Below are 16,379 nucleotides of genomic sequence, written 5' to 3'. Positions count from 1 at the left end.
GGGTTTGAACCTTGGCTCCAGCACGGGATCTTTCTGTGTGGAGTCTGCATGTTCTCCCTGTTCCTGTGTGGGTTCTCTCTGGTACTCCAGCTTCCTCCCACAGTCCAAAGACATCAAGAGGGGACGAGGCTGATTGATACTCTAAATTGACCGTAGGTGTGACTGTGAGTGTGAATGGTTGTCTGTCTCTATGTGTTGGCCCTGTGATGGACTGGCGACCTGTCCAGGGTGAACCCTGCCTCTCGCCTGAAGGCTCCTGGGATAGGCTCCAGCCGGATGGATGGTCTGCTAGGATCTCTGTCCTTTACTGTGACCTGTAGAAATGAGTGGTGTTCTTACAATTTTTGTCACCGTGGATTTACCTAAATGTGACGGTCAAAAGACAAAGAATTCCACTCAGTAAACCCAGCAGAGCAAATCAAAAGCCGGACAGAACTAAACTTTATGAAACCAATAACAGATCATGACAGCAATGCTTCACCTAAGGCTTACAGGAGGCCCAGATGACGAAGCTGATCTCAAATCACTGATATGATGTTTGAGTGTTTTTTCTCTTTTTTTAAACATACAATAAAGTATACACTTCTCTCTTTCTGCTCTGCTGTGTTTGGTCTGACTTGTTTTGATGACAGGGAACAGTGAAATGAAACAGCTCTCTCTCGATTTCCTGTCAGGCACTTGTTTTTATGTTGGCAGCTGCAGCACAGGAGGTTTTTCTTGGTGAGCAGACAGAAAAACAGGATGGGTTGAAATATTATTTCTGACCATCAGTTTTATTTTCTCTAAAAAGAGCAGAAAGAGTGTGTGTGTGTGTGTGTGTGTGTGTGTGTGTGTGTGTGTGTATGTGTGTGTGTGTGTGTGTGTGTGTGTGTGTGTGTGTGTGTGTGTGTGTGTGTGTGTGTGTGGTGGGGGGGTTGTGTTGTGGACAAAATGTGTTCAGTGTGTACTGGGTCAGTATGTATGAGTCACTCTGGGTTTATGACTACAATAACCACCCAAACAAACCTGTTCCTGCTCAGCTGAAGCAGACACAAGCCTGCAGTCAAACGACATTGATTACAACTGCAATTGATATGCTGGTAGGTGTTACACATCATCAGAGAGGTGCCATTCTTCCGATGGGATTGATGCAAACCATTTCAAGATAGAATCATAACAGCAGGTACAATCAAACAACCAAAGTCTGTGGGCTCAGATATGTCACAACTGAGATGTCAAAAAAAAAAATACTGTACGTGCTCTCTTAATTGTTTTACCTTTAACAATTTATTGTTGGGTATTTTTAGGAGACGTTCAATAAGCAGCACTTCCTGAATAAATAGGCCAGTAAGACCCCCCCCCCCCCCCGCCATTTGTTATAATCAAAAAGAAGACAGCTCTGGCTTCTGTGTCTACTTTTGAAAAATATAAACCATCTCTTCTATGTATTTCAAAATATCTTACAACACATTCACACAGACACACAGTCCTCTTTAATAAGTTACCAGTCTGGCAGGATGTTGTTTAATAATTTCCCTGGATTATAAAGTCACTGTGTGTGTGTGTGTGTGTGTGTGTGTGTGTGTGTGTGTGTGTGTGTGTGTGTGTGTGTGTGTGTGTGTGTGTGTGTGTGTGTGTGTAGAGGAGATGGTTGGAGCAAGCCTGTCCTGCAGACTAATTGCTCCCACATTGCAGCAGCATCTTGATCAGACGAACCTTAATTTATAGCTCCGACTGCTTCTTTAAATTGGACGGTTGCCTCATCGCAGGCCTGGATCAACAGCTCCAGGGGGGCAGCAAACCGGAGCCAAGATGAGGAACGATTTTCTCCTGTTTCAACGTGTGATACTTGTAACCATGAGAACACTTGGCTTAGTTGTACTGATTAAAACAGCACACATTTATACACTTGTGAACAAACTTGTAACACGGTGGAAACATTTACTGTCAAAATCATCAGATTTATGAAACACAGTAAGAGTTCTGACAAACCTAATAGTATTGCATTATGCCTGGGAGGCAAAGCAGCTCTACAATTATGAATAACAGAGAGGGATAGCAGCAGACAGTCGTGGAATATTAACTATGATATTGTTCAGACATTTCAATATGAGAGGTTCAGGCTGAGGTCATGAATCCCGCTGAGGGTTCTGACAGTGGAGTTTATCCAGCTCCCTGCACTGCAGGTCCGTAAGCGCAACACTAAAACTTTTGCATCGAAAATATTCTGCACTAACTCCCACAACACAGTTCTCCCAATCATTCCTGGCTGCCTGTTTACTTTGCTGTTTTCTTCAAATCAGCGCCATATGGTAGCGCTGCATTTCAAGCATGCACACAAACTGACCTCCTGTATCTGGAGGTTGAGGCTGCAGATGTTTAGATCTGTGATCAGGTTGCTCTTGATTTCTTTGGAGAGAGGAAAAACAGACTTTAAAACAAAGGAAGTAAGTGTGAGATCATGATTTGATTCATTTAGATTTGCTTCTGGAGTAGTAGTACCGTTTCTGACAGCTTTAATCAATGAAATCTGCCTCTTTTTTTACCCAACAGCACCAAAGGACAAAGATATTGATGTTTTATTCTTGAAGTTTAAATGTTTGCTCTTGTAGTTCCTGGCTGCTGAATGTTTGTTGGGTCCATGGCTGTGGCTGGGAAGAACAAAACTAACAATTCTTGTTCTATGTTAAAATATTTATGGTGAGGAGAACTCCCTCAGAGTGCACGCTGAACCCATTAAACTACAGTTTCATTCAGAATCACTGCGTGACATTTCTTCACCGGTGTGTACGATCAGTACGACTAAATGTCTAATGAGAGTTTTTTTCTTGAAAGAATGTGAAGTGGCACCATAAATGATTAAATCAGTGCAATACTGCCATCTAATGGTAGGAGAACAAACTGAAACACATGATAACGTTTGTTTTGGGGTTTTCTTGAGGCTCTTTTGAAGAATATACCAGCACAGTAAGAATATATGAAAATATGAACTTATTTAGCCCAGAGTTTGCCTTTAAAAATGAAGAATATCAAAGGGAAACACTGGATATAATGAGACTTGGAAATTAGGGATGTTTGGTGATGATCTTGCTGGTGGAATATTTAGTGATACATCTGAAGAGTGGGGATTATGTGTTTGGACTGTGGGAGGAAAGATCCCGTGCCTGAGCCAGAACTCAGAATTCTAGCTGTGAGGCGACAGTGCTAACCACTGCACCACCGTGCCACCTCATTTGCAAAATCAATCAGTAAATTAATTCATTAATAATTCAGTCATTTACAATACCCAGCACCCGCAATAGTGTCTTCAGATTGGGCACGGTGGTGCAGTGGTCAGCGCTGTGGCCTCACAGCAAGAAGGTTCCAGGTTCAAGTCCCGGCTCCATCATGGGATCTTTCTGTGTGAGTCTGCATGTTCTCCCTGTTCCTGTGTGGGTTCTCTCTGGTACTCCAGCTTCCCCCCACAGTTCAAAGACATCAAGAGGGGACGAGGCTGATTGATACTCTAAATTGACCGTAGGTATGAATGTGAGTGTGAATGGTTGTTTGTCTCTATGTGTTGGCCCTGAGATGGACTGGTGACCTGTCCTGCATCACTGTGCCGCCCTCAGATGAATAAATAATGGAAAAAACATTCTGATGAATTCCACTGACACATGGAAATTCATAAACAAAACAAGTACTTATAATGCAAACACCATTCATTTATTGGTATACTTTATAATACTGTATAGGTATTGTTCTGTTAAATACACATATACTACGCCTGTGTGTACCTAGAGGCAGGCATTTCACATTCAAGTCCAGGTTCAGTGCAGTGATGACCAGACATCTTTTTTGATCACAGATTCTCTTGCTCTTCACACACGGGGAGCAGAAGAGAGGAGCGAACCCTCACTACATCAGTTTCACATTTGTTTTCATTTGAATTGATTTAAATTCTCATTTTTCTGTTTTACTCATCCCCCGTCAGATATCCACCTGTGAAATTAAATCGCTGATCTCCCTGTCATGAGTTTCTACAGATGAATTCCTTTCCATTCACCAGGAGGAGGGGCAAAGCGGTCTCCCTGAGGTCCTTCTCAACAGCACCAACACGAACTAGCAGGGAATGCATTGTGGGTCAGCTGTAGAGACAGGCACACGGGTCCGGTTGGGTACAATCAAAGATCATTTAAGGTCCAGATTGACACAGCAAGGTCTAGCTTAGGCTGGTTTTGTCCAGTTTTGAAATCCACCTGGATCCTGTCAAGGCTATTTGCCAAAAAGGGCAAATAACTTGGGACCAGATGCTACTGAGCTTGCAAGGTAACAAGGTAATGCAAAATAAAGTATGTTTGTGTGTGTATGGAGGAATATCTGAGTCAAATAGTTCTTGAACAGTGATGAATGTTTTCTTAAATCTCACTTCTTTGGACTTTCTTCATTTCTTAAATTGTGCCAAGAATACTCAAGATTCTATTGACTCATGAAGAGCAAACGCATTAGAAAAACTCAGGTGCTGATTGGAATACATTTGACGTCTCCAGGGTGGGATGCATTCATGCTCTTGTCGGTGAAGCAGCAGTGGAAAGAATCCTGGTGAAATTAGTGATGCTCAGAGTGGTCGTTGCTGGAGGGGCATTGAAAGGACTGTTGAGATACACCCTGTTAGTTTGGTTGTTTGTGTCTGTGCAAAATGTGACAATATGTTTGCAAAGCTTGTGCACAATCTTTGTGTCTTTATGTGTCCATGCACCCTTAAGTAGACCTGAGTGCATGATCAAGAGTGTATGTGCGTGTTCTTGTGTGTATGTGTGTGTGTCAGTAAGCTTTTCTTCAAGAGTTCAGGTTATATAGCAGCTGATGTGTCTATTGACAGACACATATACATCCAATTCGAGTTTTATTCATTTCAAGTGTGCATGATGACATCAGATCCGGATTTCTGGTCCAGCTCCGGCTCATTTACTCGTCTTATCGTATTCCACAGTCGGCATAGAGTGATCCACAACTGTCTATTCTGACGACTCCCTCGGCAGCTTGAAGGAAAGGTAATGACTGTGGAAGTCTCAAAGAAAGGGGTTGTGGCTGTGTGTCTGTTCCTGTGATTGGGTCCGGGGCACTAGCCGAGGAGAAAGGGGCAGCAGGGGCTGGGGAAGGTTGGAGGGAAGGTCTAGGAGTCTGGCAGGTGGTTGTGTGAGAGAGGAGGGGAGTACGGGCAGCTGTTGGGAGAGAGGGAGTGGTAGTGATGGGCTGTAGGAGAGCATGTGGGGGGGCAATGGGGATGTGGAGGATGGTCGCATTTGGTTGAGGGTTAGGCGAGGTTGGTCACAGTGGAAGGGGTTGGTGGGAGACGGAGCACTCAGGCCTGGGGAAGCAGAGAAGGTGGTTATAAAACTAAAATATCCCAATATTTTTGTATAAATGTGAGATCTTGAGTAGCCGTTTAATACCTGAAAGGAAAGGGTTGTTGTGCGTCTTGCTCGGAGGGTTTAGGGGTATCAGGGCATCCAAATTGACCAGTGAGGCCCCTGTTGGTCCAAGGAAGGCCTCTGGGGTCCGACATACACGTGTAGGTGGGGCGCTGAGAGGGGGTGCTAGCCGGGACAAGTCAAACATCTCTGGGCTGGCAGAGTGTCGTCCATTTACCTGGGGGTTCACTGGACGGTCAGTCCCAAACGGATCTGTCTTGGAATCCCCCCTGAAGCATGTGTCCGCGTCTGTCTTCACCCCAAACAGCTCTGAATCTGCAACAGGGAGAGATTATTATTGCCCTAATTTGTTGTTTTGATGGTGGCAGATCTCAGTAACATGTGTCTCAATGATCAGAAATCCTATCTCGAAATCACCCTATGTATTGCTTTGAAAGTCTCGCCCACACACGCTACTTGTAAAAAATACAAACAAATCTGTCACTACACAAACAAAGGAGTGTCATTATCTATCAGAGGCACCAAGGCAACCTAATGGAAACAGTTATCAACCTGAGGCAAACAGTATTCTGTAGTTAGAGTCCTCCTAGTACCTGTAGGACTGGCGGGCTGAGGGGAGGACACTTGAGGAACCTCCTGCTGAAGCTTCTCCTCTTCCTGGGGAGCAAATGGTTCCATCTTGTCATCTCCTAGAGGAGGAATGTTAAACTGATGAAATCTACATCTTTTAACAGCAATCAAAATGACATGCCATTGCTTCTGAGACATGCCTCCTTCAGATGGGCTCTCCCATGCATGATTGACAGGACTGGAGGTGGGTGCTGCTTCCCAGTGGTCCGTGCATGCTCTGTCACAAGGAGCCCAAGGATTAGAAGAGTTGGAGGATGAGGTTGGGGCTGTCCAGGGGCCGCCAACGACAGGAGTGCTGGAGTGGACCGCTGTGTAAAGAGACAGGAGAGGCCATGAAGACTTGACTGCTCTTGTATCATATCAGCCTTTGTGCGTGTGGACAATATGATGAACCACCTACCTACAGAGTCCCAGGGGTCAGAGGTCATGTCAGCGGCGGGCTGAGCAGAGTTCCAGGGGTCGCTGGGAGGAGCTGGGGCCTCAGAGGATGCACCAAATATATCCACTAGGTCCAGCATGGCTGACTACAGGAGGAGCAACACACACTTCAATGAACCTGCTTTAGTTTACATGACTGGATAACCTGAAATGACCTAAAACCCAACAGGACCATGTGAGCTCTCAACAGCTTTGTGACATATCATACAGGAAATAAATGATCATAGAACAAATATTCATCGGATAGGAAGAAAAACATCTTAAGTCAGGTGGATGGTGCAGTAAAAAACAGTAATTTAATACAACAATATCTATCTATCTATCTATCCATCCATTTTCTACCACTTATCCTGTTAAGGGTCACAGGGGCTGGAGCCTATCCCAGCAGCCTTCAGGCAAGAGGCGGGGTTCACCCTGGTGGGGAGAACCCACGCAGGCACAGGGAGAACATGTGAACTCCACACAGAAAGACCCCGTGCTTGAACCAAGAACCTTCTTGCTGTGAGGCGACAGTGTTAACCACTGCACCACCATGCCAACCCCTTTCTATCTATCTATCTATCTATCTATCTATCTATCTATCTATCTATCTATCTATCTATCTATCTATCTATCTATCTACCTACCTACCTACCTACCTACCTACCTACCTACCCATCCATCCACCCACCCACCCATCTATCTATCTATCTATCTATCTATCTATCTATCTATCTATCTATCTATCTATCTATCTATCTACCTACCTACCTACCTACCTACCTACCTACCTATCTATCTATCTATACATGTATTCTTATACATGTATATATGTATGTATATATTTCCAAGTCTCATTGCCTTTACAAAAAATGAACTCAAAAAGTGGTGTCCTTTCTGCAGAAAAAAATGTAGTCTAATATGTTCCACTTTCACAGCCTGTCAATCAGACATCCTGTGATACTGTCTAGCCTTTAAGAAAACTTCAAATATCTGTTGTCTCATCTTTCCTGAAATGTAAGAAGTTCTAATGATTGTCCAATTATTTTTACAGCTGAAACCCGAAAGAAATCTTTATTCTAACTGATCATTCTGTCTTAATATTTAAGTTACTGTGAGTTATTGTGTGATGATGAGCTGTGACATGTCAAGCTGACTTTTCCTCTTTGTTTCCCACTCACTCTTATTTCAAAGCTTTCTACCCTGCTCGTAGCATTTATCCGATAAGAATGATAAGAATATAATAGGAGCAATTAGAAAGCCATGGCACCTTTACATAAGACAGCTGGTGGCTCTGATTGGCTTGTTGACAGGCCAATGAGTGAGGGAGTTGGTGCGCTACCAGATAAGGAGAATGCTTTCAGGGAAATGTCACGCTGAGCTCAAGGTTAGACGAGTCATTATCATTCAGCAGGCACCTCTTTCTCCTCTCTCAGCTTTCTACCTGTTCTCTCTCAAAGCTCCATCATTATGATGAGCTTGTGGTCTCATTTCAGTTTCTATCCTTTAGTTCACACTTGGAACATCATACTCTAACTGCCCGCCACCAACCACCTACACAAGCACACAAATGCAAATGCGCACAAATCATGCATACACCCACACACACTTTCATATTCACCTCCTGTGTCCCTGACTGGCTCTCTCTCCTGCTCTCATCCAAGGCCTTCTGTAACAGGGACTCGTCTCCTTGGCGACAGCGCTGCTCCTGCAGGGGCAGCATCGTGACATCATCAACCACAGCAATCAGCAAGGATACGCACGGACAGACTTGAGGTGCTGATGACATATTTAAGTGAGAAACAAAGGCTGGTTTCGAATGAGGAAAATATAGAATTTATACAAAGTTACTTTATGTATTTAAAAGTTTGTGTGGTGTTCATGAGAGAGAAGAGAGATATAAATATTGATGCTCTGTGAAAGCAGAAGAGGGAAGACAATCTGTGGAGTTAGAGAGCAAGTACAGCAGAGGCCCTGAAGGCTGGTTAAGAGAGGTTTTTAAGGAGAAAATGTGCACTGTGGCTGGCACACCAGCCAGCCAGCCAGCCAGCCAGCCAGCCAGCCAGCCAGCCAGCTCTTTGACATGGCTGTACATGGGGATACCTTTTGCCTTTTCAGCAGACGAGCTATGTGAAAGCATATTCACGTTTAATGTTATGTGTGTCTGCTTTTGTGGAGAATTATGAAGGTCATTAGTTGCAGCCCAAGAACTACACTAATTTGAAGTTCGCATTCAGCCAAGAACAGTTCGTCCATCTCTATGGTAACAGGAGAAGGGTGGGCCCTTTTGGAAAAGTGCAGCAAATATTCAGAATATTTGTAGGAAAAAGAAATGTGTGGCTCACTCAGAGAATGTGTGTGTGTGTGTGTGTGTGTGTGTGTGTGTGTGTGTGTGTGTGTGTGTGTGTGTGTGTGTGTGGTGCGTGTGTGTGTGTATACCTTCTGACTCTCCTCCCTGCTCATGGCCAAGGCCAGCTGGAGCTGCAGCTCCTCCTCGCCGCTTGTCTGAGGTCGAGCCTGCTCCAGGTCAGAGGCAGCACGAGGAGATGAGGACGAGGCTGCAAAAAGACAGTGCAGGTACGCATGAAAAGAGGCTCTGTGGCTTAATCAAAGTGCTTTTTAACTCTACCTCCCTTTGGTCAGAAATCGTCACCTTAAATTGAGTCATTCACAGAAGTTCATACTTCAGCTATGACAACACTCACAGTTGAAGGAGGACGGGGATCCTCTGGAGCGACTGAATTCCTCTCCGTATAACACAGCCATGCTGGGCTGGCTTGTTCGCCTGCCTGGGTGGTAGGATGGGGGTATTCCACCATGCCCTCCTCCTCCACTGCCTCCCCCAGCCATTCGCTCCTTTGTCTTCAAGGCTTGACTCCTCTCTTGGCGGAGTCGCTCCTCATCACGAAGGAGGCTTACCAGTTGGCGTGCTTTTTCTCTGACATTAGCCCCTTGGTCTCTGCCGTCACGGTCGACATATTGGAAGTCGCGAAGTGTCTGAACCACAATCATATGTAGACTGAGTTTTACATGATATATTTGATTCTACTGATTGAAATTTTAATACTATTACCCAGTCACTTTATGTGTTTCTTTTAATTAAAGAAAATATTAGTTGCTTTGACCCTCTCTATGGCATAGATACTTAAAAGAATGATGTGTTTCCCACTGAACAGTTATTCTAGTTCATATTTTGAAGGGCCAGTGTGGTTTATTGTATTGGCTGTGATTATCATACGTAGCAGCAGTATTCTTTAAATATGCTACATAGAAAGACTCATTTCTGTCAAGGTAATTAATTGGGAGAACAGGTGAACAACCATAAAAGTATTATGAATATGAACAAACAAACTCCTCATGCACCTGAATAGTGAAGGCGTTCTCTCGACACTGTTGGGCCACTCTCTCTGATCCCGTCTTCAGCAGGTAATCCAGCAGAGTCAGGGCCTGAAAAACGGCATGCTGATTCAAACACTAATACAATTCAGTACATTTGGATTCTTCATATTATACCATCAGGAAACACTGCAGAGCCACTGTAAAGTTTGGGAATATGTGCAGTGAGAGGCTTCGGTCTGGAACAGCATGACAAGCAGATGTGCGCAAGCAATGTTTGTTGTTTGTTTGTAGAACAACAGAAGACAGTTAAATAAGTTATTAGAGCTAGGAGACATGAACAAGGGGAAATGGAGCTGAGTGGCCAGAGGGGAGACAGAAAGCAAAATCCAAGGTTGGCCGGCAGAATGGCTGTGAAACACCAGAGAGGACTTCTAAAGACTAAGATGTTTGAGTCTCTAACCTTGTAGACATGCCTCCAGTTCTTGCCGCTGTCATTGAGGCGTTTCCACACCATTCCCATGACCTCAGCGAATGCTACCACATTGAAGGTTAAGTCAGCGATTTCTGACATGAGAGATGAGGAAGGACCCCATGGATCATTGGAAGTGGCTTCCCGAACCTACATACCACAAGCAGAGAAACATCGGTTTCCTTTCAGTGTTTTCTTCGTAAACCATTCTAATATACTTTACTATCATTAAGGTTTAAAAATCGGCCATACATAAAACTCCAATTTGCATGTGTGAACCTCGAGTTGCAGTGCATTGCAGTGGCACAACATAAATTATGTTGTGCCACATAAGGACAGGTCTTTGGTCCCCATAAGTACTAGCGGTTCTGATAATATCAGTGTTTATACTAGAAAAGGTTTCCAATAGGTATCTCTCTCTCTCGCTCTCTCTCTCTCTCTCTCACACACACACACACACACACACACACACACACACACACATACAGGAAACAAGGAACTCATAAATTATGTTGTGCCACATAAGGACAGGTCTTTGCTCCCCATAAGTACTAGGGGTTCTGATAATATCAGTGTTTATACTAGAAAAGGTTTCCAATAGGTATCTCTCTCTCTCGCTCTCTCTCTCTCACACACACACACACACACACACACACACACACACACACACACACACACACACATCGGCTCTGTGTTTTGTCATTTGCTGGGGATGTTCCTCTTCTCCTTACAAACACAGATGAAACTCTGACCCAAAAACCCAAACTCAAACTGAGCCATGGACTTGCAGAGGCATTACTCCCCTAAGACTCACCACCGTATATTCATCTCTAACAGTAACAAGTTCTGGATCAAAGAGGCAGAAGGGGTTTTTTGTGTGTCAGTGTTGACATAGGAGATTATCCTCCCTCAGAGTCTAACACACAGGCTTGTAGTAGTTAAAATACCTTGATCTCCGCTTCCGAATAGTTGTGCACAATATTCTTCACCTGTCGGCGCAGGGCTGAGGTTGTCATGGTGACAAGTGATGGGGAGGTGGAGGGATAGATAGAGAAACCCTCAAAGAAGTGAAAACAGGAACATGGACTGAAGGAGAAGAGAGGAAGCTATGCTGATGAAGGCTCCTCTTCTCTGGCAGGACTTATCGGGTGTCCCTGTAAGAAAGACATAAAGACCATGTGTGATCACAAATACTAAAAGATAAAAACAGTCATTCTGTCATTCATTCTTTTTTGAACCGATTAGCCAGGAAATCTTGGCTACATGAAAACACATTTGCCTTTCGTGAAAATGACTCGCACAGCTGCAGCGTCTTCATAATCAATCAAATAACCATCTTCAATATTTGTCAGCAAGGCAACTGTGATGAATTATGAGCAAGGCTACAGGCACGGATGAGACGCGAGCCGAATGTTTACATGGGCCTGTTAACCTGCAGACGATGACAATTCTAAAATGCTAATGTTTGCAATCTTAGTTTAGCCATTTGTTTATTCAACACTCATTAGACATGTACAATGTAAAAAACAACAACAACAACAAAAAACCTGGATAATAACATTTTCTTGGGATGACCAGGAGTTTGGTGACATCGTATGTTGGGATCATGAGAGTTGTTGTATTCAGTGTTCAAGTACCACCAGTGCTGATGAATGTGATGTGACTCAAGCTGAAATCAGGAATCAAATTTATATTTCTCATTTACACTTAGTTAATCATATTATAATATTTCATTTTCATGAACTAGCTGCATGTAATGTTAGAGTATTCAGAGGACAGGAGGCACTGGAGCAGATGGTTTTGAAAGACTCAGGTCAGTGTCTTCAGCTGCTGTACTGCATCACTAACTGTTTCTGCTGCTCTACTCTTGTGAGGGATGAGATCATGAGAACCATTTAGCCATATTAGAACATTTTGGGAGCTAATGGGCCTTACTTGATCCGAGCAAGTAGGTGATGGAGGTATAGAAGGAGCAGGTCTTTGTAGGATGAAACAATGGAAAATGAGGTTTTATTTTTGATCGAAGGCGGTTTTACAGCTGCATCCCAACATAACTACACTAAATGGATAAAGGCATTTGGATCATTTAACATTCGTGAAAATTGCATCCAAAACCATGTACTCACTGGTGTCATTCATCCAAAAAGCCCAACCGTTCTTACCATCTCTCATCTACACAAAGCAATGACAACATAGATTATGCTGATGTAACTTAATAATGTCATGATTTGAGTCTTTTTGACTTTAAAAAGCAAACAAAAAGGCAAGGAATACATATATATGTATTTGTATATATATATATATATATATATATATATGTGTGTGTGTGTGTGTGTGTGTGTGTGTGTGTATATGTATACAGAAAAAAAAATACATATATATGTGTATGTATAGGAAATATATGAAATATTACATATATATTATTTCATATAAATCCTTTCCTTTTTTGACAAAGTTCTTGCTCGTTTTCTGATAATTTCTTGTTAATTTAAAAATTGCAATTTTACTTGGATTCTGAAAGACATGAGTATATGCTTGGAAAAAAATTCACTAATAGGCAGAACTACACTAGATATTTAAGCAACATAAGAAGATTTTAACAGAAAATTAGCAAAAAAATTTGGAAAAAAAACTCTTAGTATTCAACGACAAAATTATATTTACAATTGTTAATTGGGAATTTTGACGGTCAAATTAATGCTGCAAGATCAGAGTTCCTGTGTTCAAGCAGCTGCTATAATTTGTCCCATCCATCCATTTTCTTCTACTTATCCTGTTAAGAGTTGGGTGGGGGGCTGGAGCCTATCCCAGCAGCCTTTGGGTGAGAGGCGGGGTTCACCCTGGACAGGTCACCAGTCCATCACAGGGCCAACACATAGAGACAGACAACCATTCACACTCACAGTCACACCTACAGTCAATTTAGAGTATCAATCAGCCTCGTCCCCTCTTGATGTCTTTGGACTGTGGGAGGAAGCTGGAGTACCAGAGAGAACCCACACAGGAACAGTGAGAACATGGAGACTCCACACAGAAAGATCCTGTGATGGAGCCAGGACTCGAACCCAGAACCTTCTTGCTGTGAGGCCACAGTGCTGACCACTGCACCAATGTGCTGCCCTATAATATGTCCCTATTTCGTAAAATAATTTCAAATGTGGAATGATCAAGAAAACAAAATCATCTCCACAAAAATACAAATACACACCTGTAAACTGTGGCATTGATATATGCTGAAAAACAGGGCCCAAACTAGGAAAGAACAGAAGGAATGATGAAGGTGTCCAGATGCAGCCGTGGGTCAGGAATAATGGAGTTAGACTATTTTACTCGAAACAACAGATGCCAACCTGCCAGTGGATCGAAAGGAAAAAGGTCGGGCAACCACCAGAGTTCTATGGATTCATTCTTGGGGAAGAACAAGTGTACATGCACTCTGCCGCTCCATTCAGTAGATGGACAGGAGAAAACTTTGACCTGCTGGTGGTGAGGTCAGAGGGAATCCTCTCATTGGTGTGCGCGCGTGCACACACACACACACACACACACACACACACACACACACAAACACACACACACACAAACACACTATGGCAATATTTACAATAGCAACTGGTTTTTCTTCGTCTGGGCTGTAGTGATCTGATCAGGCCCACATATTTATTTATGTATTAGTGCCATAAGCGATGCTGGGGACTGAATGAGAGGCTGATGACTGCTGCCCACTCAGAAGGAAGTAGGTTGCACTAAATCACTGGCACTCAGGTGTCTGATGAAGCTTCTTGGAGGCTTATTTTATTCAGGTCAACACACACACTCACAGACCCATTTTTCTCTATCAAATTCACATTCAGGGAGGACACAAGGGATTTGATCATTAAGGGCTCTTGTGATATTTCTCACTCGGGCTGCGACAACACTGACACGGAGCACAATTAACCTCCTAAACCCAGGCTGCGCTAAAGCTACACCCCCAAACCATATCTATTTTTAATTTGTCGTTTTTAAATCTAATTTATTCAAATGGTCGTAATATTTTAAAACCATTACTGTGATTATGAACTTGTGTTAATGCCGGTAACTAAAACTGGTGTATGAAGTTGAGTTGCGTCTTCCACAAAACAACAATGCAAACTCATTTTAATCAGTTCTGATTCCATGAAATTAAAAATCCGGATTTTCTACTTGCCCCACAAGTTCAAGTATATTTTCTTGTGAAAATTAACAATAAGATTACAATCTAAGATATATGTGAAGTATTTCTCTCTATGGGCTGATAAAATGCAAATACTTTCAATCAAAGATTAATGAAGAGTGACAAAATTATTGATACATTTATTCAGAAATAAGAATAGGATGGCATAATGGAAAGGCAATAATTAAACCATATTTATATAATATCAAATCAGGCAATGGAGACTTTACCATGCAGCCCTGTTCATAAACCTACCTTGATGTTTTTCATTGTCAGTGCAGTTCCCAGAGGTCATTTAAACATATTAAAACAAGTCCCCAGACTTCTGCCAAAAAGCAAACACAAGCAGAAGCACAAAGAAACTGAGATGAACAGAGCAGGTACAAAAGCAGACAACCCTGAGAGGAGGGAGCGAAAGAGGGAAGGGCACATAGAAGAAAGTGAAAACTCAGCAACTTCAACCAGTATCATCTTTCTGCAAAATCATCTACACACAGACACACGCTGGTATTTAAAGGCTGTGTACTTTATATCTCATTCTATCATCTGACCCTCACACCACTACAGATAATTCATATCGGAGGAGAGCTAGTGTGTGCGAGACAACTCTAAAATCTCCATCAGTCCCACCAGAAATCCAACCTGTAAAGGCCACATATCTCAGCTGAGGCAAACAGCACCAAACACTCATGTTGTGTGTGGGATTGGACATGGCAACTCATATCTGTGAATACCACACAGCTCAGTTTATATGATAGTTTTGTCAAATCTTTGAGGAGCAGAAAGAGACGGTGATGAGGAAGTCATGAGGACAAGCTGTGGACGTGCTCGGTGGAAGAGTTGGACATGAGGATGGCAGCAGCCCTTATGCTCGACTGGATTATGAACACATTTTCTGATGCATTATTGTAAGCTCTAAATATTGACAACAACATGTGTCTGATTCACTCAGGAAATCATTCTGGAAAAATTTGAATTAAAGTCGATGGTTTCATCTCCATGGAGATGGCTGCTGATTATTTACATAAAACAATATTCACAACAACTTAGCTTTATTGTACATTTAAAACATACTTTTATCATAACTTGTAATAGGCCTTCCTGTTGATGAGGTGACGCGTCAAATTACTCAAACACACATAACCTACGTCACCCCGTGGGCCACGTTTATGGGCGCGCATGCGTGCAGCGACAGCAGGTGTACTGTTTTTTCAGGTAGTGATGGCGAGCGCCTATAGTGGGTCCATATGGTGGATCTAAGTATCTATACATACATATATAACCAGCGCCTCTACACACTCACACACACACTCACACACACGCCCCCTCATGGAGCGGGTTGCCATGCGTAGCACAGGCTCCTACTGCTGCAGTTACATGATGATACTCAAGGTTTGCACTATGCTGAAATAGATCTCTAGAAAGAAGCCCGGGAACCAAATCTTCCGTCCATCTCAGCAACATCACTAACCTTCTCCTTTGCTCATCTTGGAGCATCCTCTTTCTCCTCCGCCTCCTCCTCTCCTCTCCAAGTCCTCGATTATATCCTCGCTGGAATCAGCTACTGTAACAGCACAGCCACGATTATCTCCCGCGCCGACAGCCGGCAAACATAAATCCGAAGTATGATGGGGATGAATGGGGCCAGCGGCGTTGAAATCCCGGCCTAGCCTGGATGATGATGATGATGCGGGCAGTCAGTGGTGAAATCCGCATAGGACACGCCACAGCAGCACGGCTCTCTCTCTCTCTCACACACACATACACACACTCTCTCTCTCTCTCCCCCCCCCCCCCCCCCACACACACACACACACGCACGCGCACGCTCACACACAGCATGCAGCCACACTGGGGGTAAAGATGCTGGGACGAGGGCGCGTCTTTTGCAGAGTCAGCGCGCTGCTGTTAACCTCCTGTCATCCGGTGATGAGAG

The 16,379-nt window shown here is 43.4% G+C and overlaps 1 protein-coding gene across 1 annotated transcript; it reads right to left on the bottom strand.

The window, feature by feature from the left end:
- Positions 1-3,680: 3,680 nt before the first annotated feature.
- epn3b (epsin 3b) lies at positions 3,681-16,185 on the bottom strand. The gene is made up of 12 exons (XM_086210914.1): positions 15,915-16,185; positions 11,196-11,402; positions 10,240-10,398; positions 9,804-9,887; positions 9,146-9,437; positions 8,880-8,998; positions 8,062-8,148; positions 6,424-6,547; positions 6,164-6,331; positions 5,987-6,082; positions 5,415-5,708; positions 3,681-5,329 (listed from the first exon to the last, which is right to left on the bottom strand). Exons 2-12 carry the CDS (start codon positions 11,262-11,264, stop codon positions 5,031-5,033), a joined length of 1,791 nt encoding a protein of 596 aa, XP_086067040.1. The 5' UTR covers positions 11,265-11,402; positions 15,915-16,185; the 3' UTR covers positions 3,681-5,030.
- Between the last annotated feature and the right edge of the window lie 194 nt (positions 16,186-16,379).

The sequence above is a fragment of the Aulostomus chinensis genome, chromosome 8 (genome assembly GCF_037954235.1).
Source record: "Aulostomus chinensis isolate RoL2024-O1b breed Wild chromosome 8, RoL_Achi_v1.0, whole genome shotgun sequence".
Lineage (NCBI taxonomy): Eukaryota > Metazoa > Chordata > Actinopteri > Syngnathiformes > Aulostomidae > Aulostomus > Aulostomus chinensis.
This window is presented reverse-complemented; position numbering and strand designations above follow the sequence as displayed.